The sequence below is a fragment of the Somniosus microcephalus genome, unplaced genomic scaffold (genome assembly GCF_052327205.1).
Source record: "Somniosus microcephalus isolate GS21.2 unplaced genomic scaffold, FLI_Smic_1.0 unresolved_chr3, whole genome shotgun sequence".
Taxonomy (NCBI): domain Eukaryota; kingdom Metazoa; phylum Chordata; class Chondrichthyes; order Squaliformes; family Somniosidae; genus Somniosus; species Somniosus microcephalus.
This window is the reverse complement of record NW_028225181.1, coordinates 47,223,520-47,247,987: the sequence shown is the minus strand read 5'-3', so window position 1 is coordinate 47,247,987 and position 24,468 is coordinate 47,223,520. Positions and strand designations below refer to the sequence as shown.

Genomic DNA, 24,468 nt, shown 5'->3' with positions numbered 1-24,468 from the left:
CGCTCCTGTACTCAAATCCTCTTGCAATGAAGGCCAACATACCATTTGCCTTCCTAACTACTTGCTGCACCTGCATGTTTGCTTTCAGTGACTGGTGTACAAGGACACCCAGGTCCCGCTGGACATCAACATTTCCCTATCACCATTTAAATAATACTCTGCCTTTCTGTTTTTCCTACCGAAGTGGATAACTTCACATTCAGTGAGGTATCTGTACATTGACTGGTGTCTCCTAGTCCCCTCTCCCCCTGCGGGAGATACCTGTACACTGACTGGTGTCTCTCAGCCCCTCTCCCTCAGGGAGATATCTGTACACTGACTGGTGTCTCTCAGTCCCTCTCTCTCGCAGGGAGATATCTGTACACTGACTGGTGTCTCTCAGTCCCTCTCTCGCAGGGAGATATCTGTACACTGACTGGTGTCTCAGTCCCCTCTCTCTCAGGGAGATATCTGTACATTGACTGGTGTCTCCTAGTCCCCTCTCCCCCTGCGGGACATATCTGTACACTGACTGGTGTCTCTCAGTCCCTCTCTCTCAGGGAGATATCTGTACACTGACTGGTGTCTCTCAGTCCCTCTCTCGCAGGGAGATATCTGTACACTGACTGGTGTCTCTCAGTCCCGCTCCCTCAGGGAGATATCTGTACACTGACTGGTGTCTCTCAGTCCCTCTCCCTCAGGGAGATATCTGTACACTGACTTGTGTCTCTCAGTCCCTCTCCCTCAGGGAGATATCTGTACACTGACTGGTGTCTCTCAGTCCCCTCTCCCTCAGGGAGATATCTGTACACTGACTGGTGTCTCTCAGTCCCTCTCTCTCAGGGAGATATCTGTACACTGACTGGTATCTCTCAGTCCCTCTTTCTCAGGGAGATATCTGTGCACTGACTGGTGTCTCTCAGCCCCTCTCCCTCAGGGAGATATCTGTACACTGACTGGTGTCTCTCAGCCGTTCTCTCTCAGGGAGATATCTGTACACTGACTGGTGTCTCTCAGTCCCCTCTCTCTCAGGGCGATATCTGTACACTGACTGGTGTCTCTCAGTCCCCACTCCCTCAGGGAGATATCTGTACACTGACTGGTGTCTCTCAGTCCCCTCTCTCTCAGGGCGATATCTGTACACTGACTGGTGTCTCTCAGTCCCCACTCCCTCAGGGAGATATCTGTACACTGACTGGTGTCTCTCAGTCCCTCTCCTTCAGGGAGATATCTGTACAAAGACTGGTGTCTCTCCAACCCCTCTCTCTCTCAGGGAGATATCTGTACACTGACTGGCGTCTCTCAGTCCCTCTCCATCACTGCAAGATCTGTGCACTGACTGGTGTCTCTCAGTCCCTCTCTCTCGGGGCGATATCTGTACACTGACTGGTGTCTCTCAGTCCCCTCTCCCTCAGGGAGATATCTGTACACCGACTGGTGTCTCTCAATCCCTCTCCCTCAGGGCGATATCTGTACACTGACTCGTGTGTCTCAGTCACCCTCCCTCAGGGAGATATCTGTACACTGACTGGTGTCTCTCAGTCCCTCTCCCTCAGGGCGATATCTGTACACTGACTCGTGTGTCTCAGTCACCCTCCCTCAGGGAGATATCTGTAAACAGACTGATGTCTCTCAGTCCGTCGTTCTTAGGGAGATTTGTGTATACTGACTGTTGTCTCATAGTCCTCACTCTCGCTGTGGGAGATATCTATACTTTGACTGGTGTCTCTCAGCCCCTCGCCCTCAGGGAGCTATCTGTACACTGACTGGTGTCTCTCAGTCCCTCTCTCTCAGGGCGATATCTGTACACTGACTGGTGTCTCTCAGTCCCTCTCTCTCAGGGCGATATCTGTACACTGACTGGTGTCTCTCAGTCCCTCTTTCTCAGGGAGATATCCTTACACTGACTGGTGTCTCTCAGTCCCCTCTCCCTCAGGGAGATATCTGTACACTGACTGGTGTCTCTCAGTCCCTCTCCCTCAGGGAGATATCTGTACACTGACTGGTGTCTCTCAGTCACTCTCCCTCAGGGAGATATCTGTACACTGACTGGTGTCTCTCAGTCCGTCGTTCTTAGGGAGATTTGTGTATGCTGACTGTTGTCTCATAGTCCTCACTCTCGCTGTGGGAGATATCTATACTTTGACTGGTGTCTCTCAGCCCCTCGCCCTCAGAGAGCTATCTGTACACTGACTGGTGTCTCTCAGGGCGATATCTGTACACTGACTGGTATCTCTCAGTCCCTCTTTCTCAGGGAGATATCCTTACACTGACTGGTGTCTCTCAGTTCCTCTCCTTCAGGGAGATATCTGTACAATGACTAGTGTCTCTCCAATGCCTCTCTCTCAGGGAGATATCTGTACACTGACTGGCGTCTCTCAGTCCCTGTCCATCACTGCAAGATCTGTGCACTGACTGGTGTCTCTCAGTCCCTCTCCCTCAGGGAGATATCTGTACACTGACTGGTGTCTCTCAGTCCCCTCTCCCTCAGGGAGATATCTGTACACTGACTGGTGTGTCTCAGTCACTCTCCCTCAGGGAGATATCTGTACACTGACTGGTGTCTCTCAGTCCCTCTCGCTCAGGGAGATATCTGTACACTGACTGGTGTCTCTCAGTCCCTCTCCCTCAGGGAGATATCTGTACAATGACTGGTGTCTCTCAGTCCCTCTCCCTCAGGGAGATATCTGTACACCGACTGGTGTCTCAGTCCCCTCTCTCTCAGGGAGATATCTGTACACTGACTGGTGTCTCTCAGTCCCTCCTCCCTCAGGGAGATATCTGTACACTGACTGGTGTCTCTCAGTCCCTCTCCCTCAGGGAGATATCTGTACAATGACTGGTGTCTCTCAGTCCCTCTCCCTCAGGGAGATATCTGTACACTGACTGGTGTCTCTCAGTCCCTCTCCCTCAGGGAGATATCTGTACACCGACTGGTGTCTCTCAGTCCCTCTCCCTCAGGGAGATATCTGTACACTGACTGGTGTCTCTCAGTCCCTCTCCCTCAGGGAGATATCTGTACACCGACTGGTGTCTCTCAGTCCCTCTCCCTCAGGGAGATATCTGTACACTGACTGGTGTCTCTCAGTCCCTCTCCCTCAGGGAGATATCTGTACAATGACTGGTGTCTCTCAGTCCCTCTCCCTCAGGGAGATATCTGTACACCGACTGGTGTCTCAGTCCCCTCTCTCTCAGGGAGATATCTGTACACTGACTGGTGTCTCTCAGTCCCTCTCCCTCAGGGAGATATCTGTACACTGACTGGTGTCTCTCAGTCCCTCTCCCTCAGGGAGATATCTGTACACCGACTGGTGTCTCAGTCCCCTCTCTCTCAGGGAGATATCTGTACACTGACTGGTGCCTCTCAGTCCCTCTCCCTCAGGGAGATATCTGTACACTGACTGGTGTCTCAGTCCCTCTCCCTCAGGGAGATATCTGTACACCGACTGGTGTCTCTCAGTCCCTCTCCCTCAGGGAGATATCTGTACACTGACTGGTGTCTCAGTCCCTCTCCCTCAGGGAGATATCTGTACACCGACTGGTGTCTCTCAGTCTACCTCTGAGTGGAATGCTCAGCACCGCATACCGGGTGTGAGATTAGGCTAACTCAGCACAGGCCGGGAATGAAGCCTGGGCCTTTCCTGCTCTGTGTGAAACATAGAAACATAGAAGATAGGAGCAGGACTCGAGCCCGCTCCGCCATTTAATGAGATCATTGCTGATCATCCAAATTCAGTACCCTGTCCCTGCTTTCTCCCCATATCCCTTGATCCCTTCAACCTCAAGAAATATATCCAACTCCTTCTTGATTATATTTAATGAATTGGCCTCAACTGCCTTCTGTGACAGAGAATTCCACAGGTTCACCACTCTCTGGGTGAAGAAATTCCTCCTCATCTCAGTCCTAAATGGCTTACCCCTTATCCTTAGACTGTGACCCCTGGTTCTGGACTCCCCGACCATCGGGAACATCCTTCCTGCATCTAGTCTGTCTAGTCCTGTTAGAATTTTATAAGTTTCAATGGCCTCTATCTGCACTGTGAGGTTTCTGTGATTCTGTGAGATCCCCTCTCATTCTTCTAAACTCCAGCGAGTATAAGCCTAATCGACCCAATCTCTCCTCATACGTCATTCCTGCCATCCCAGGTATCAGTCTGGTGAATCTTCGCTGCACTCCCTCCATGGCAAGAACATCCTTCCTCAGATAAGGCGACCAAAACTGCACACAATACTCAAGGTGTGGTCTCACCAAGGCCCTGTACAACTGCAGCAAGACATCCTTGTTCTTGTACTCGAACCCTCTCGCTACGAAGGCCAGTATACCATTTGCCTTCTTAACCGCCTGCTGCACCTGCATGCTTACCTTCAGCGACTGGTGCACAAGGACACCCAGGTCTCGTTGCACTTCCCCTTCTCCCAATCTATTGCCGTTCAGATAATAATCTGTCTTCCTGTTTTTGCCACCGAAGTGGATAACCTCACATTTATCCACGTTATATTGCATTTGCCATGCAATTGCCCAATCACCCAACCTGTCCAAATCATCCTGGAGTTTCTCTGCATCCTCCTCACAGCACACACGCCCACCCAGCATTATGTCGTCTGCAAACTTGGAGATATTACATCTAGTTCCGTCGTCTAGATCATTTATATATATTGTGAATAGCTGGGGTCCTAGCACCGATCAATGCAGTACCCCACTAGTCACTGCCTGCCACTCAGAAAAAGACCCGTTTATTCCAACTCTTTGCTTCCTGTCTGCCAACCAGTTCTCTATCCAAGACAGCACCTTACCCCCAATCCCATGTGCCTTAACTTTGCATGCTAATCTCTTTTGTGGTTGTGTGTTTGAGGTGGGGGGGGGAGTGGGGGGCTCAGAGCCACCCTTGCCCATCACCCACTGACCCACGAGGACCTGCGAGAATGAGTCTTTGACAGTAATGATGAAGAGACAATGTAGTTTGCAGTAGGGATCGTTTAATGTAAATACAGATTTCAGTCCGGAGCCTTCGCTCTCACTGAAGGCCCAGCCTCCGATTGCACGTGGTCGGCTGTCACTGGGCAACATGGTAACCAGGAAGTGACATCACGGACCGAAAGAAAATGGCTGCCGTCTGACCCATGACCTGAATCGCTTGTCCCTAATTTACACGCACCTCAAAATATACAGATACAAATCCTTTAACAAGCTGTACATAAAGTAGCGGAGTGGATAATAATAATAAATAAATAAATGCCCACCGTGGAAAGGCAGCTGAAATTCAGTGATTTGAGTGAAGGCCACATGGATCCCACTCTGGGCAGGCTGTGGTCGGCCAAGTAGGCCGAGGCCCCTTTATAGGGACATTGTGTCAATTCCAGTCCCTTTTATAGGACACTGGGTCAATTTCCACCCTTTTATCGAAACAGTGGGACAATTCTGACCCCTTTATTGGGACACAGGCAATTCTGACCCCTTAATTGAGACGTTGGGTCAATTTCCGCCCTTTATAGAATCCCTGGGTGAATTCCGACCCCTTTATATGGATACTGGGTCAATTCACGTCCCCTAGTTGGAGGGTTGCGGAGCTTGACGGAGGTTGGGGTCAGGGGTCGGGTGGTTGGGGGAGGGGAGGGGTTTGGTATGGACATGACCTCCAACAAACTGCTAAGTTAAGACTATCAGTGAAAAAACGTCCCCACCAGCACAGGATGGAAGGGCTAGACGGCAAAGGTCAAAGGTGCAGCGGAGAGTTGGCCCTTGCCCTCTTCCTCCTTCCCCATGACATCTGACCTCCAGCGAGGGGCCCCCTCGCTTGCTCTGTCTCTCTCCCTCCCCCCTCTTGACATCAAGATTCAGAAACAGGCCAAACGTCATCAGTTTAAAAAGACATTTTTTTTTGGTTGTGCTTACGGCACCCAAAGGACATAATACGCAGAATCTTTCTCCCCCCTTCTCCTCCACCCCCAGTCACACACCCCTCCTCCTCCGCACCCCCCACTCCACACATCTCACGACGGAAGCTGTTCGCCACCATCCAGCTCCGTGCCAGACGTCCTCTTCGAGTGGGTACCCCGGGATGACCCGGGAGTCGGAGGCAAGAGCCAGGCCATCCGTCGCATCAGCGCCTGCACGCGGTCCGGCTTCATCAGGTCCTGAGCGTCGCGGAAGCTGGCCAGTGGGGGGCGAAGGTGGACCCCAGATTTCGACGTGCCCTCGATGGCCTCCTGGATCTGATAGAAGATGGAGGAGTGGGGGGCAAAGGGGCAAAATTCAGAGGTAGAATGATCATCAAGGAGGACTTCTTAACACATTTATTAATTCCTCATACTCAAACCCTCAAACTCTGATCTCCTCGCCCCCCCCAAACTCTGATCTCCTCGCCCCCCAAACTGTGGGCTCCTCGCCCCCTCAAACTGTGGGCTCCTCGCCCCCCAAACTGTGGGCTCCTCGCCCCCCTCAAACTGTGGGCCCCTCGCCCCCTCAAACTGTGGGCCCCTCGCCCCCTCAAACTGTGGGCTCCTCGCCCCCCCCAAACTGTGGGCTCCTCGCCCCCCAAACTGTGGGCTCCTCGCCCCCCAAACTGTGGGCTCCTCGCCCCCTCAAACTGTGGGCTCCTCGCCCCCCTCAAACTGTGGGCTCCTCGCCCCCTCAAACTGTGGGCCCCTCGCCCCCTCAAACTGCGGGCTCCTCGCCCCCTCAAACTGCGGGCTCCTCGCCCCCCAAACTGTGGGCCACGCGCCCCCTCAAACTGTGGGCTCCTCGCCCCCCCAAACTGTGGGCTCCTCGCCCCCTCAAACTGCGGGCTCCTCGCCCCCTCAAACTGCGGGCTCCTCGCCCCCTCAAACTGCGGGCTCCTCGCCCCCCCAAACTGCGGGCTCCTCGCCCCCCCAAACTGCGGGCTCCTCGCCCCCCCAAACTGTGGGCTCCTCGCCCCCTCAAACTGTGGGCTCCTCGCCCCCCTCAAACTGTGGGCTCCTCGCCCCCTCAAACTGTGGGCTCCTCGCCCCCCAAACTGTGGGCTCCTCGCCCCCTCAAACTGTGGGCTCCTCGCCCCTCAAACTGTGATCACCTGACCCCCCAAACTGTGATCTCCTCACCCCCCAAACTGTGGGACTCCTCATCCCCCAAACTGTGATCTCCTCATCCCCCAAACTGTGATCTCCTCATCCCCCAAACTGTGATCTCCTCACCTGCCAAACTGTGATCTCCTCACCCCGCAAACTATAATCTCACCCCGCAAACTATAATCTACTCACCCCCAAACTGTGATCTCCTCAGCCCCCAAACTGTGATCTCCTCCCCCGCAAACTGTGATCACCTCACCCCCCAAACAGTGATCTGCTCACCCCCCCAAAATGTGATCACCTCAAACCCGAAACTGTGATCTCCTCATCCCCCAAACTGTGATCACCTCACTTCCCAAACTGTGATCTCCTCAAACCCCAAAATGCGATCACCTCACCGCCAAACTGTGATCTCCTCACCCCCCAAACTGTGATCACCTCATCCCCCAAACTGTGATCACCTCACCCCCAACCTGTGATCACCTCACCCACCGAAACAAAAATCTCCTCACCCGCAAACTGTGATCTCATCGCCCAAACTGTGAACACCACACCCCCAAACTATAATCTCCACACCGCCAAACTGTGATCACCTCACCCGCAAACTGTGATCTCCTCATCCCCTCAAACTGTGATCTCCTCACCCCATCAAACTGTGATCACCTCACCCCCCAAACTGTGATCTCCTCACCCCCCAAACTGTGATCACCTCACCTCCCAAACTGTGATCACCTCACCCCCCAAACTGTGATCTCCTCACCCCCCAAACTGTGATCTCCTCACCCCCCAAACTGTGATCTCCTCACCCCCCAAACTGTGATCTCCTCACCCCCCAAACTGTGATCACCTCACCTCCCAAACTGTGATCACCTCACCCCCCAAACTGTGATCTCCTCACCCCCCAAACTGTGATCTCCTCACCCCCAAACTGTGATCACCTGACCCCCCAAACTGTGATCTCCTCACCCCACAAACTGTGATCTCCTCACCCCCTAAACTGTGATCTCCTCACCCCCCAAACTGTGATCACCTGACCCCCCAAACTGTGATCTCCTCACCCCACAAACTGTGATCTCCTCACCCCCTAAACTGTGATCTCCTCACCCCCCAAACTGTGATCTCCTCACCCCCCAAACTGTGATCTCCTCACCCCCAAACTGTGATCACCTCACCCCCAAACTGTGATCTCCTCACCCCCAAACATTGATCACCTCACCCCCCAAACTGTAATCTCCTCACCCCTCAAACTGTGATCACCTCACCCCCCAAACTGTGATCTCCTCACCGCCCAAACTCTGATCCCTCATCCCCAAACTGTGATCACATCAAACCCCAACCTGTGATCTCCTCAACACCAAACTGTGATCTCCTCACCCCCCAAACTGTGATCACCTCATCCCCCAAACTGTGATCTGCACACCCTTCAAACTGTGATCACCTCACCCCCAGAAACTGCGATCTCCTCACCCCCCCACTGTGATCTCCTCACCCCCCCACTGTGATCTCCTCACCTCACAAACTGTGATCTCCTCACCCCCAAACTGTGATCGCCTCACCACCCAAACTCTGATCCCTCATCCCCAAACTGTGATCACATCAAACCCGAACCTGTGATCTCAACACCAAACTGTGATCGCCTCACCCCCAAACGTTGATCACCTCACCCCCCAAACTTTAATCTCCTCACCCCTCAAACTGTGATCACCTCACCCCCCAAACTGTAATCTCCTCACCCCTCAAACTGTGATCACCTCACCCCCCAAACTGTGATCTCCTCACCACCCAAACTCTGATCCCTCATCCCCCAAACTGTGATCACCTCACCCCCAAAACTGTGATCTCCTCACCCCCAAACTGTGATGAGCTCAAACCCGAAACTGTGATCTCCTTACCCCAAACTATGATCTCCTCATCCCCAAACTGTAATCTCCAAATCCCCCAAACTATAATCTCCTCACCCCCCAAAACTGTGATCTCCTCACCCCCCCCAAAACAGTGATCTCCTCACCCACCCCAAAACTGTGATCACCTCACCCCGCGAAACTATAAACTTCTCACCCCCCTAAACTACAATCTCCTCATCTCCCAAACTGTGATCTCCTCACCCCTCAAACTGTGATCTCCTCACCCCCCAAACTGTGATCACCACACCTCCCAAACTGTCATCTCCTCACCCCCCAACCTGTGATCACCTCACGCGCAAACTGTGATCACCTCACCCACCGAAACTAAAATCTCCTCACCCCCCTAAACTATAATCTCCTCACCCCCAAAACTGTGATCTCCTCATAGCCCAAACTGTGATCACCTCACCCCCCAAACTGTGAACACCTCACCCGCAAACTGTGATCTCCTCACCGCCAAGCTATGATCAGCTCATCCCCCAAACTGTGATCACCTCACCCGCAAACTGTGATCTCCTCACCCCCTCACACTGTGATCACTTCGCCCCCCAAAATGAGATGACCTCAAACCCCACAAACTGTGATCTCCTCACCCCTCAAACTGTGATCTCCTCACCCCATCAAACTGTGATCACCTCAACCCCAAATTGTGATCACCTCACCCCCCATACTGTGATCTCCTCACCCCCCAAACTGTGATCACTTCGCCCCCCAAAATGAGATGACCTCAAACCCCACAAACTGTGATCTCCTCACCCCTCAAACTGTGATCTCCTCACCCCATCAAACTGTGATCACCTCAACCCCAAATCGTGATCACCTCACCCCCCATACTGTGATCTCCTCACCCCCCAAACTGTGATCACCTCACCTCCCAAACTGTGATCACCTCACCTCCCAAACTGCGATCACCTCACCCCCCAAACTGTGATTTCTTCACCCCCAAACTGTGATCACCTGACCGCCAAACTGTGATCTCCTCTCCCGCCAAACTGTGATAACCTGAGCCCCCAAACTGTGATCACCTAACCTCCCAAACTGTGATCTCCTCACCCCACAAACTGTGATCTCCTCACCCCCCAAACTGTGATCACCTCACCCCCAAACTGTGATCACCTCACCCGCAAACTGTGATCTCCTCACCCCCCTCACACTGTGATCACTTCGCTCCCCAAACTGTGATGACCTCAAACCCCACAAAGTGTGATCTCCTCACCCCTCAAACTGTGATCTCCTCACCCCATCAAACTGTGATCACCTCAACCCCAAACTGTGATCACCTCACCCCCCATACTGTGATCTCCTCACCCCCCAAACTGTGATCACCTAACCTCCCAACCTGTGATCTCCTCACCCCCCAAACTGTGATCACCTCACCCCCCAAACTGTGATCTCCTCATCCCCCAATCTATGATCACCTCATCCCCCAAACTGTGATCACCTCATCCCCCAAACTGTGATCTCCTCATCCCCCAATCTATGATCACCTCATCCCCCAAACTGTGATCACCTCACCCCCCAAACTGTGATCTCCTCATCCCCCAATCTATGATCACCTCATCCCCCAAACTGTGATCACCTCATCCCCCAAACTGTGATCTGCACACCCTTCAAACTGTGATCTCCTCACCCCCAAACTGTGATCACCTCATCCCCCAAACTGTGATCTGCACACCCTTCAAACTGTGATCTCCTCACCCGCAAACTGTGATCTCCTCATCCCCGAAACTGTGATCACCTAACCCCCAGAAACTGCGATCAGCTCGCCCCCAAACTGTGATCTCCTCACCCCCAAACTGTGATCTCCTCACCCCCAAACTGTGATCTCCTCACCCCCCAAACTGTGATCACCTCAAACCCCAAATTGTGATCACCTCACCCCCAAAACTGTGATCTCCTCATCCCCCAATGTGATCACCTCATTCCCCAAACTGTGATCACCTCATCCCCCAAACTGTGATGAGCACAAACTCGAAACTGTGATCTCCTTACCCCCAACCTGTGATCTCCTCATCCCCAAACTGTAATCTCCAAATCCCCCAAACTATAATCTCCTCACCCCCCCAAAACTGTGATCTCCTCACCCCCCCAAAACTGTGATCTCCTCACCCCCCCAAAACTGTGATCACCTCACCCCCCGAAACTATAAACTTCTCACCCCGCTAAAGTATAATCTCATCTCCCAAACTGTGATCTCCTCACCCGCAAACTGTGATCTCCTCACCCCCTCAAACTGTGATCTCCTCACCCCCTCAAACTGTGATCAGCTCATCCCCCAAACTGTGATCACCTGAGTCCCCAAACTGTGATCACCTAACCCCCCAAACTGTGATCTCCTCACCCCCTCAAACTGTGATCAGCTCATCCCCCAAACTGTGATCACCTGAGTCCCCAAACTGTGATCACCTAACCCCCCAAACTGTGATCTCCTCACCCCCTAAACTGTGATCTCCTCACCCCCCAAACTGTGATCTCCTCACCCCCTCAAACTGTGATCTCCTCACCCCCTCAAACTGTGATCAGCTCATCCCCCAAACTGTGATCACCTGAGTCCCCAAACTGTGATCTCCTCACCCCCTAAACTGTGATCTCCTCACCCCCCAAACTGTGATCTCCTCTCCCCCCAAACTGTGATGACCTCAAACCCGAAACTGTGATCACCTCAGCCCCCAAACTGTGATCTCCTCACCCCCCAAACTGTGATCACCTCTCACCCCAAACTGTGATCACCTCAGCCCCCAAACTGTGATCACCTCTCCCCCAAACTGTGATCACCTCTCCCCCAAACTGTGATGACCTCAAACCCGAAACTGTGATGAGCTCAAACCCGAAACTGTGATCTCCTTACCCCCAACCTGTGATCTCCTCATCCCCAAACTGTGATCACCTCATCCCCCAAACTGTGATGAGCTCAAACCCGAAACTGTGATCTCCTTACCCCCAACCTGTGATCTCCTCATCCCCAAACTGTAATCTCCAAATCCCCCAAACTATAATCTCCTCACCCCCCCAAAACTGTGATCTCCTCACCCCCCCAAAACTGTGATCTCCTCACCCCCCCAAAACTGTGATCACCTCACCCCCGAAACTATAAACTTCTCACCCCCCTAAAGTATAATCTCCTCATCTCCCAAACTGTGATCTCCTCACCCGCAAACTGTGATCTCCTCACCCCCTCAAACTGTGATCAGCTCATCCCCCAAACTGTGATCACCTGAGTCCCCAAACTGTGATCACCTAACCCCCTAAACTGTGATCTCCTCACCCCCCAAACTGTGATCATCTCATCCCCCAAACTGTGATCTCCTCTCCCCCCAAACTGTGATGACATCAAACCCGAAACTGTGATCTCCTCACCCCCCAAACTGTGATCATCTCATCCCCCAAACTGTGATCTCCTCTCCCCCCAAACTGTGATGACATCAAACCCGAAACTGTGATCACCTCACCCCCCAAACTGTGATCTCCTCACCCCCCAAACTGTGATCACCTCTCACCCCAAACTGTGATGTCCTCACCCCTCAAACTGTGATCACCTCAGCCCCCAAACTGTGATCACCTCACCCCCAAAACTGTGATCTCCTCACCCCCCAAACTGTGATGACCTCAAACCCGAAACTGTGAGACTCCTCACCCCCCAAACTGAGATCTCCTCACCCCATACTGTGATCTCCCCACCCTTCAAACTGTGATCTTCTCACCCCCAAACTGTGATCACCTCATCCCCCAAACTGTGATCTCCTCACCCCCAAACTGTGATTTCCTCAGGCCCCAAACTATAATCTCCTCACCCCCCAAACTGTGATCTCCTCACCCCCCAAACTGTGATCTCCTCACCCCCCAAACTGTGATCTCCTCATCCCCCAAACTGTGGACACCTCATCCCCCAAACTCTGGACAGCTCACCCCGAAACTGTGAACTCCTCAGCCCCCAAACTATAATCTCCTCACCCCCCAAACTGTGATCTCCTCACCCCCCAAACTGTGATCTCCTCACCCCCAAACTGTGATCTGCTCACCCCCAAACTGTGATCTCCTCACCCCCAAACTGTGAACTCCTCACCCCCAAACTGTGATCGCTTCACCCCTCAAACTGTGATCGCTTCACCCCTCAAACTGTGATCTCCTCACCCCCAAACTGTAATCTCTTCACCGCCCAAACTGTGATCACGTCACTCCCCAAACTGTGATCACCTCACCCACCCAACTGTGATCTCCACACCCACCAAACTATAATCTCCTTACCCCCCAAAACTGTGATCTCCTCACCCCACAAATTGTGATCTCCTCACTCCCCAAACTGTGGTCACCTCATCCCCCAAACTATAATCTCCTCACCCCACAAGCTGTGATCTCCTCACTCCCCAAACTGTGATCACCTCACCCCCCAAACTATGACCACCTCACTCCCCAAACTGTGACCACCTCACTCCCCAAACTGTGATCTCCTCACCCCCGTGATCTCCTCACTCCCCAAACTGTGATCTCCTCAGCCCCCAGACAATGATCATCTCACCCCCAAACTATCATCTCACCCCCCAAATTGTGATCTCCTCACCCCCTCAAACTGTGATGTCCTCACCCCCTAAACTGTGATCTCCTCACCCCCCAAAACTGTGATCACCTCATCCCCCAAACTGTGATCACCTCATCCCACAAACTGTGATCTCCTCACCCCCGAAAACTGTGATCACCTCATCCCCCAAACTGTGATCGCCTCACCCCCCAAACTGTGATCTCCTCACCCCCCAAACTGTGATCTCCTCACCCCCCAAACTGTGATCTCCTCACCCCCAAACTGTGGGACTCCTCACCCCGCAAACTCTGATCTCCTCACCCCCCAAACTCTGATGTCCCCCACAAACTGTGATCTCCTCACCCCCCAAACTGTGATCTCCTAACCCCACAAACTGTGATCATCTCACCCCCCAAACTCTAATCTCCTCACCCCCAAACTATAATCGCCTCAACCCCCAAACTGTGATCACCTCATACCCCAAACTGTGATCTCCTCACCCCCAAAACTGTGATCTCCTCGCCCCCCAAACTATAATCTCCTCATCCCCCAAACTATGATCAACTCACTCCCCAAACTGTGTTCACCTCACCCCGCAAACTGTGTTCACCTCACCCCGCAAACTGTGATCTCCTCACCCCGCAAACTGTGATCTCTTCATCCCCCAAACTGTGATCTCCTCACCTCCGAAACTGTGATCTCCTCACCCCCAAACTGTGATCACCTCACCCCCCCCAACTGTGATCTCCTCACCCCCCAAACTGTGATCTCCTCACCCCGCAAACTATAATCTCCTTACCGCCCAAACTGTGATCTCCTCACCCCCAAACTGTGATCTCCTCACCCCCTCAAACTGTGATCTCCTCATCCCCTCAAACTATGATCGCCTCACCCCGCAAACTATAACCTACTCACCCCCAAACTGTGATCTCCTCACCCCCCAAACTGTGATCTCCTCACCCCCCAAACTGTGATCTCCTCACCCCTCAATCTGTGATCTCCTCACCCCTCAAACTGTGATCTCCTCACCGCCAAACTGTGATCTCCTCACTCCCCAAACTGTGATCTCCTCATCCCCCAAACTGTGATCACCTCACCCCCCAAACTGTGATCTCCTGACGCCCCAAACTGTGGGACTCCTCACCCCGCAAACTATAATCTACTCACCCCCAAACTGTGATCTCCCCCACAAACTGTGATCTCCCCTCCAAAACTGTGATCTCCTCACCCCCCAAACTGTGATCTCCTCACCCCCTAAACTGTGATCTCCTCACCCCCCAAACTGTGATCTCCTCACCCCCCAAACTGTGATCTCCTCACCCCCCAAACTGTGATCTCCTCACCCCCCGAACTGTGATCTCCTCACCCCCAAACTGTGCTCTCCGCACCCTTCAACCTGTGATCTCCCCACCCTTCAAACTGTGATCTCCCCACCCTTCAAACTGTGAACTCCTCATCCCCCAAACAATGATCACCTCACTCCCCAAACTGTGATGTCCTCACCCTCCAAACTATAATCTCCTTACCCACCAAACTGTGATCTCCTCACCCCTCAAACTGTGAACACCTTACCCCCAAAATTGTGATCACGTCACTACCCAAACTATAATCTCCTCACCCCCGAAACTGTGATCGCCTCACTCCGCAAACTGTGATCTCTACATCCCCCAAACTGCGATCTCCTCACCCCGAAACTGTGATCTCCTCACCCCCCAAACTATAATCTCCCCACCCCCAAACTGTGATCTCCTCACCTCCCAAGCGGTAATCTCCTCACCCCCCAAACTGTGATCTCCTCACCCCCCAAACTGTGATCTCCTCACCCCCCAAGCGGTAATCTCCTCAACCCACAAACTGTGATCTCATCCCCCAAACTGTGATCACCTCACGCCTCAAACTGTGAGACTCCTCACCCCCCAAACTGTGATCTCCTGACCACAAAACTGTGATCTCCTGACCCCAAAACTTTGATCTCCTCACCCCCCAATCTGTGATCTCCTCACCCCAAACTGTGATCTCCTCACCCCGCAAACTGTGATCTCCTCACCCCACAAACTGTGATCTCCCCATCCTCAAACTGTGATCTCCTCACCCCACAAACTGTGATCTCATCACCCCCCAAACTGTGATCTCCTCAACCCCAAACTGTGATCTCCTCACCCCGCAAACTGTGATCTCCTCACCCCCCCAAACTGTGATCTCACCACCCAAACTGTGATCTCCTCACCCCTCAAACTGTGATCGCCTCACCCCCCAAACTGTGATCTCCTCACCCCCCAAACTGTGATCTCCTCCGCCCCGAAACTGCGATCTCCTCACCCACCAGACTGTGATCTCCTCACCCCCCAAACTGTGATCACCTCACCCCCAAACTGTGATCTCCTCACCCCCAAAACTGTGATCTCCTCACCCCCCAAACTGTGATCACCTCAACCCCAAACTGTGATCTCCTCACCACTCAAAATGTGATCTCCTCCCCCAAACTGTGATCACCTCATCTCCCAAACTGTGATCACCTCATCCCCCAAACTGTGATCACCTCACCCCCCAAACTGTGGGACTCCTCACCCCCCAAACTGTGATCTCCTCAGCCCCCAAACTGTGATCTCCTCACCCCCCAAACTGTCATCTCCTCCGCCCCCAAACTGTGATCTCCTCACCCCCCAAACTGTGATCTCCTCACCCCCCAAACTGTGATCTCCTCACCCCCCAAACTGTCATCTCCTCAACCCCCAAACTGTGATCTCCTCACCCCGAAAGCTCTGATCTCCTCAGCCCCCAAACTATAATATCCGCAAACCCAAACTGTGATCTCCTCACCCCCCCAAACTGTGATCTCGTCACCCCCCAAACTGCGATCTCCTCACCCCCCAAACTGTGATCTCCTCACCCCCCAAACTGTGATCTCCACACCCCCCAAACTGTGATCTCCTCACCCCCCAAACTGTGATCTCCACACCCCCCAAACTGTGATCTCCACACCCCCCAAACTGTGATCTCCTCACCCCCTAAACTGCGATCTCCTCATGCCCCAAACTGTGATCCCCTCAACCCTCAAACTGTGATCGCCTCACCCCCCAAACTGTGATCGCCTCACCCCCCAAACTATAATCACCTCACCTCCCAAACTATAATCTCCTCACCCCACAAACTGTGATCTGCTCAACCCCAAACTGTGATCGCCTCACCCCCCAAACTGTGATCTCCTCACCCCCCAAACTGTGATCTCCTCACCCCCCAAACCGTGATCGCCTCACCCCCCAAACTGTGATCGCCTCACCCCCCAAACTGTGATCTCCTCACCCCCCAAACTGTGATCGCCTCACCCCCCAAACTGTGATCTCCTCACCCCCCAAACCGTGATCACCTCACCCCCCCAAACTGTGATCTCCTGACCCCCCAAACTGTGATCTCAAGCCCCAAACTGTGATCTCCTCACCCCGCAAGCTGTGATCTCCTCACCCCCCAAACCGTGATCACCTCACCCCCCCAAACTGTGATCTCCTGACCCCCCAAACTGTGATCTCAAGCCCCAAACTGTGATCTCCTCACCCCGCAAGCTGTGATCTCCTCACCCACCAAACTGTGATCTCCTCACCCCCCAAACTGTGATCACCTCACTCCCCAAAATGTGATCTCCTCACCCCCAAAACTGTGATCTCCTCACCCCCCAAACTGTGATCACCTCAACCCCAAACTGTGATCTCCTCACCACTCAAAATGTGATCTCATCCCCCAAACTGTGATCACCTCATCTCCCAAACTGTGATCACCTCACCCCCCAAACTGTGATCTCCTCCGCCCCCAAACTGTGATCTCCTCACCCCCCAAACTGTGATCTCCTCAACCCCCAAACTGTGATCTCCTCACCCCGAAAGCTCTGATCTCCTCAGCCCCCAAACTATAATCTCCGCACCCCCAAATTGTGATCTCCTCACCCCCCAAACTGTGATCACCTCAACCCCAAACTGTGATCACCTCTTCTCTCAAACTGTGATCACCTCATCCCCCAAACTGTGATCACCTCATCCCCCAAACTGTGATCACCTCACCCCCAATCTGTGATCTCCTCACCCCCCAAACTAGAATCTCCTCACCCCCCCAAACTGTGATCTCCTCATCCCCCAAACTGTGATCACCTCACCCCCCAAACTGTGATCTCCTGACCCCCCAAACTGTGGGACTCCTCACCCCGCAAACTATAATCTACTCACCCCCAAACTGTGATCTCCCCTGTTAAGTCCGTGAATGATTGCGACACGGACCAGCAGGAGTGAAAACAAACAGATCTTTACTGGTGGAAGTCAATAACGAAACTAAACAACTGAGGCTCTCTAGCGCCTTTTATACAGTGGTGGTCACTGCCGTCTGAGACCAGTTATTCTCTTAAAGGTACATACACAACAATTCCTCCCCTTTTAGATAAACAGTACATAACATTCATTTAACAACTAAATGATAACTAATTACAATCACAATTACTGTTGCTAGATACATTGGTTAAGATTAAGCAATTATAAGTTCAGTCTTTGAGGAGGCTTCCTGATTCTGTCTGGATAACGCCTCTTTGGGGTATCAGGTTCTTCTGGCAATGTTGAGTCGGAATCAATGTCGTTGTTTGGTTCATCTGCTTCCAATATTACCGGTTCTGCGGTAGCTGCAATTGGAACGTCGATTTCATTACCAGGTGTATCAGATCGTGGTGTGGAGTTGACGTTTTCCAGTGACTCTAGAATCTGGTCAGCATGGCGTCTTACCATGCTCTCCCCAACGTCCACGATATACATGAGAGGTCCTTGTCGTGTACAAATCGTTCCTGGCTGCCATTTCTCAGTGCGGTAGTCCCGGGCCAAAACTGGTTGACCTATCTTAAAACTCCTGGTCGGCCTTTCATTCATATTCTGAAACTGCCTGTTCTCCACATCTCTTCGGATGTTTGGCTTAACCAAATCCAAGCGGCATCGTAGTCTTCGATTGAAGAACATCATGGCTGGAGTTTGGTTGGTAACCGCATGTGTCGCATGCCGATAGGCAAACAAGAAGTTGTCCACCTTGTGTTGTAGGGGTATATCTTCATTACACATTGCCTTGATAGCCTTCTTGAATGTTTGGACAAACCTCTCGGCCAATCCATTAGTGGCTGGATGATATGGGGCAGATGTGTAATGCTTAACACCATTGTTCTTTAAGAACCTCCGGAACTCTTCAGACACAAACTGTGGTCCATTGTCAGAGCAAATCTGTTCAGGCAGCCCATTCCTGGCGAATATGGTTCGTAAAACTGTGATAGTTTTTTCTGTGGTGGTTGAGGACATTTTTATTACCTCTGGCCACTTTGAATGTGCATCCACCGCAATTAAAAACATTGAGTCCATGAAGGGACCAGCAAAATCAATGTGCACCCTTTGCCATGGAGATGAGGGCCACTCCCATGGATGCAGAGGAGCTTGTGGTGGGGCGTTTTGGACCTTCTGGCATCCTGCACAGCTCTTGGTCATCTCTTCGATTTCTCTATCAATTCCCGGCCACCACACAAACGCTCTGGCTAAGCTCTTCATTTTTACCCCACCCAGATGACCCTCATGAAGCTCATTGAGCACTCTATCCGTCAACTTAGGTGGAATTACTACTCTGGATCCACACATCAAGGTTCCTCTGCACACTGACAGCTGTTCTCTTCTCGGCGAGAATGCTGGCAGCAGTGGTTCGCCATGTGCTGGCCATCCCTTCACCGTTAAATCATAGACCCGTGATAGTGTCGGGTCATTCCGTGTTTCCTTTTCTATGTTTGCATTCGTCACCGGGAGACATTCGACTATGGTCGAGTGGAATAACTCCATTGGATCCACTGCAAGGTCTTCTTCTTCCACCGTCGGCAACGGTAGACGTGACAATCCATCAGCATTTCCATGCTGTTTAGTTCCTTTGTACTCGATGTCATATTGGTGTGCCCCTAGAAAAAGGGACCATCTCTGCAGCCGTTGTGCTGTCATTATCGGTACACCCTTCTGAGGGTTGAAAATGGAGACAAGAGGTTGATGATCGGTTAGTCGAGTAAATTTTTGACCGTGCAGATAGTGATTGAACTTCTTCACCCCCCACACTAGGCTGAGGGCCTCTCTGTCAATCTGGGCGTAGTTTCGCTCGGCAGAAGCTAACGGGCGTGACGCAAAAGCTATCGGCCTCTCCAAACCATCAAGGAATTTATGTGACAGTACCACCCCAATGCCGTAGGGAGACGCATCACACGCCAGCCTGGTTGGCAGTCCTGGGTTGTAGTGAGCCAATACTTCCTTTGAAGTGATTAAGTCCTTACTCTTCTGAAAAGCACGCTTACAATCATCGCTCCATTTCCATGCTACCCCCGTTCGTAGCAGGGCGTTCAGTGGGTGCAGAATTGTCGACAAATTCGGCAAAAACTTATGATAGTAATTCACCAATCCGAGGAATGACCTCAGTTGCGACACATTTTCAGGCGCTGGGGCCTTAACAACCGCTTCAATTTTGTCAGGGGACTTATGTAACCCCTCTTCATCAATCACGTGGCCACAATACGATATCTGTTTCTTAAAAAATTCGCACTTGGGGCGGTTGGCTCGCAGCCCATGTTCTCTTAGTCTAGTGAGCACCTGTTCTAGGTTGTTAAGGGGACTAGGGACAGGGTCACTGGCAAGGCTTGCGAAGCTAAGCAGAGCCAGGCCTGGTTAGTACCTGGAGGGGTGACCATCAGGGAAGACCAGGTGCAGAAGGTCACGGAAGGAGCCCTGAGGAGGGGCAGTTGGTGAGAAGGTCACGGAAGGAGCCCCGGGAGGAGCGGCTGGTGAGCAGGCCCGGGCGTTGGGCTGAAGATTGTCAGACAGGAGGAAAGGTGGAAATGGAATGGCGGCGCGCACCGACGCAGCGGCTTTGCTTCTCCCAGTCATGGGAGCTTGCAAGATCACATTTCGTTGTTCATGTACTTGTGCAATGACAATAAAGTTGAATTATTATACTGTCATCTTCACCTGTTACAAGGATGTCGTCCAAGTAACACTGAGTCCCCGGAATCCCTTGCAGGACTTGTTCCATCGCTCTTTGCCATATTGCCGGAGCCGATGGTACTCCGAATACCAATCGATGATACTGGTAAAGACCTTTGTGAGTGTTTATCGTGAGATACTTCCTAGAGGATTCTTCAACCTCCATCTGCAAATATGCTTGTGCTAGGTCAATTTTTGTAAAACGCTTCCCTCCAGACAGCGAGGCGAAGATGTCTTCTATGCTTGGAAGAGGATATTGTACTGTGCGAAGGACAGGGTTCACCGTCACCTTGAAATCCCCACAGATGCGAATCTTCCTTGGCTCTCCGGACTTATTGCTTAACGTTTTCTTCATGACAGGAACGATGGGTGTCGCCCACTCGCACCAGTCGACCTTAGACAACACGCCCGCCTTCTCCAGATTCTCCAGCTCTGCCTTGACGGCTGGGCGAATTGCATATGGTACCGGTCTCGCTTTGAAAAACTTGGGAACTGCATTCTCTTCTATTTTTAACGAGGCGGTTACGCCTTTAAGCGTGCCCAGTTCTTGTTGAAATACCTCTTTGGCGTTAGCTAAGATTGTTGACAATCGTCCAGGAGTGACGTCTTCATCTTTTTTACCGTCCACCGTCATTGCATGAATGGAGTGCCAACCTAAGTTTATCTTCCTGATCCATTCCCGTCCCAATAACGGTGGTCCACCATTTGGCAGTATGTAGAGATACAATTTCTGTATTTTCTTGCCATTGTATTCGACAGGCACCCTTATTTTTCCTCTGGGGTATACTTTTTGCCCCGTATACGTCGTCAAGACGATGGATGTCTCTCTCAAGGGTATGTGTGAAAATAGCCGCTCGTAGTCTCGTCGATTCATGACGGTTAGCGCTGATCCTGTATCCAATTCCATTTTAACTTGGGACCCTGCTATCGTGAGAGTGACCCAAATGGTTCGGTGATCTTCTTTTACGATTACATTGTGAAGTTTGAGACAGCTTAGTCTCCTGTTTCCGGATTCACTATCGCTCATCTGGTCTTCGGAACTACTGTCCGTCATCTTTTGTACTTTCTTGTACGGTTCCTTAGTAGCCTTTTTGTTGTCGCTGGTCTTCTTCCCAGACCTACAAACTCGTGCAATGTGTCCAATCTTCCCGCATTGTCTGCATATTTTGTCTTTGGACCAGCAGTCCTTCTGGTCATGGTTAGTTCTGCTGCAGCGATAACATTTTGCAAATCCCCGTGTCATTTCGTGGGTGCCGTATTCCTGTGGTTTTTGTTGAATTTCTGCAGCTCCCCTGGCTGCTGCTTCATACGATACTGCCACGCTGAAAGCCTTATCTAGCGTCAGCTCTTTTTCTGAGAGTAACTTCTTCTGTGTTCCTTCACTCAGGAGTCCACAGACAAATTTGTCCCGTAGGGTATCTGCCAGTCCTGCTCCGAACTGGCTGTGCTTTGATAGCTTGCGTAGTTCCGTAAGATACTCAGCATTGTTCTCATCTTTGTGCTGAGTTCTCCTGTGGAATTTAAATCTTTCTGCTATCAACAGCGGTGCAGGGTTTAAGTGTTCCTGTAGGACAGCAACAATTTCGTTAAAACTCTTCGCCTTCGGTTTGGCTGGAGTAATCAGATCCCGCAATAGGCCGTACGTTCTAGTGCCCATTAAGTTTAGCAATATCAATGCCTTTTTCCCCTCCGCTATTTCGTTTGCCTCGAAATATACCTTGACTCTTTCCACATACGTGGTCCAGTCCTCTAATGTATTATCAAAAGCAGTGATACAGCCAGTCTTCGGCATCTTGCAAATCTAAAATGGCGCCTCCCGCGCTTTGCCTTCTTCCCCGATTTAACAAAATGGCACCTCCCGCGCTTTGTCTTCTTCCCCGCTGTTGTTAGCGCTGCTTTCCACGGTTTCCTGCGCGTTAAATATTGATTCTTTTTCTTTTATTATTGTCCCGTCGTGGAGCGGACCCTCTGGGACACTTCCCTCCCTCTTCTTAGGTCCGAACGCTGCCCGGCTTCGAAGCACCGGCCGCGCCCTGTGTGCTCCACCCTCTCTCTCTCTCTTTGCTTCCCGACTCGCTGCCCGGCCCCGTTGAAAAGCCACCCGATCGAGCTTCAGCCCGCCGCAGCCCAGGAAGGATCAGAGCACTACCTGCCACCAGCCCGATTAGCTGGGAAACCACGGACCGAGGAACCCAGCCTGGCTCTGGAAAGTCGCTCCTGCAAGTCTCTAACCCGATGATTGACGGTCGACGCCCATTTCTCGAGTTTCAATGGACTCTATTTTTTTTTTTCTTTCTTCTGGCTCCGACCTTCAACAACGTCGTCGGAGCTGCTGCTGAGTTCCAGGTAAGTACGTTTCTTACTCGTCGCCAGTGTTAAGTCCGTGAATGATTGAGACACGGACCAGCAGAAGTGAAAACAAACAGATCTTTACTGGTGGAAGTCAATAACGAAACTAAACAACAGAGGCTCTCTAGCGCCTTTTATACAGCGGTGGTCACTGCCGGTAGCGCAGTCTGAGACCAGTTATTCTCTTAAAGGTACATACACAACATCCCCCACAAACTGTGATCTCCCCTCCAAAACTGTGATCTCCTCACCCCACAAACTGTGATCTCCTCACCCCACAAACTGTGATCTCTTCACACCACAAACTGTGATCTCCTCACCCCCTAAACGGTGATCTCCTCACCCCCCCAAACTGTGATCTCCTCACCCCCCAAAGTATAATCTCCTCACCCCGCAAACTATAATCTACTCTCCCCCAAACTGTGATCTCCTCACCCCCCAAACTGTGATCTCCTCACCCCCCAAACTGTGATCGCCTCACCCCCCAAGCTGTGATCACCTCATCCCCCAAAGAATGATCACCTCACCCCCCAAACTGATCTCCTCACCCCACAACCTGTGATCTCCTCACCCCACAAACTGTGATCTCCTCACCCCCCAAACTGTGATCTCCTCACCCCACAAACTGTGATCTCCTCACCCCACAAACTGTGATCTCCTCACCCCCCAAACTGTGATCTCCTCACCCCACAAACTGTGATCTCCTCACCCCCCCAAACTGTGATCTCTTCACACCACAAACTGTGAACTCCTCACCCCACAAACTGTGATGTCCTGACTCCCCAAACTGTGATCTCTTCACACCACAAACTCTGATCTCCTCACCCCCCAAACTGTGATCTCCTCACCCCCCAAACTGTGATTTCTTCAACCCACAAACTGTGATCTCCCCACCCCCCAAACTGTGATCTCCTCACCCCCCAAACTGTGATCTCCTCACCCCACAAACTGTGATCTCCTCACCCCACAAACTGTGATGTCCTGACTCCCCAAACTGTGATCTCCTCACCCCCCAAACTGTGATTTCTTCAACCCACAAACTGTGATGTCCTGACTCCCCAAACTGCGATCTCTTCACACCACAAACTGTGATCTCCTCACCTCCCAAACTGTGATCTCCTCACCCCCCAAACTGTGATTTCTTCAACCCACAAACTGTGATGTCCTGACTCCCCAAACTGTGATCTCCTCACCTCACAAACTGTGATCTCCTCACCTCCCAAACTGTGATCTCCTCACACCCCCAAACTGTGATCTCCCCACCCCAAAAACTATGATCTATCACCCCCCAAACTGTGATCTCCTCACCCCCCAAACTGTGATCTCCTCACCCCCCAAACTTTGATCTCCTCACCACCCAAACTGAGATCTACTCGCCCCGAAACTGCGATCTCCCCCGCCAACCTGTGATCTCCTCACCCACCAAGCTATAATCTTTTCACACACAAATTATAATCTCCTCACCCCCCAAACTGTGATATCCCTCAACCCCAAACTGTGATCTCCTCACCCCCCAAACTGTGATATCCTCACCCCAACCTGTGATCTCCTCACCCCCCAAACTGTGATCACCTCACTCCCCAAAACTCTGATAACCTCATCTGCAAAACTGTGATCTCCTCACCCCCCAAACTGTGATCACCTCACCCCACAA

At 52.0% G+C, this 24,468-nt stretch overlaps 1 protein-coding gene across 1 annotated transcript in view; it reads right to left on the bottom strand.

The window, feature by feature from the left end:
- Positions 1 to 4,936: 4,936 nt before the first annotated feature.
- The window catches only part of LOC147091403 (chloride channel protein 1-like), a 68,491-nt gene continuing 48,959 nt past the window's right edge, over positions 4,937 to 24,468 (bottom strand). Inside the window, exon 13 of the mRNA XM_085976760.1 lies at positions 4,937 to 6,192. Coding sequence (XP_085832886.1) covers positions 5,971 to 6,192 — 222 coding nt within the window. The 3' untranslated portion in view covers positions 4,937 to 5,970. The remainder of the gene's footprint in view (positions 6,193 to 24,468) is intronic.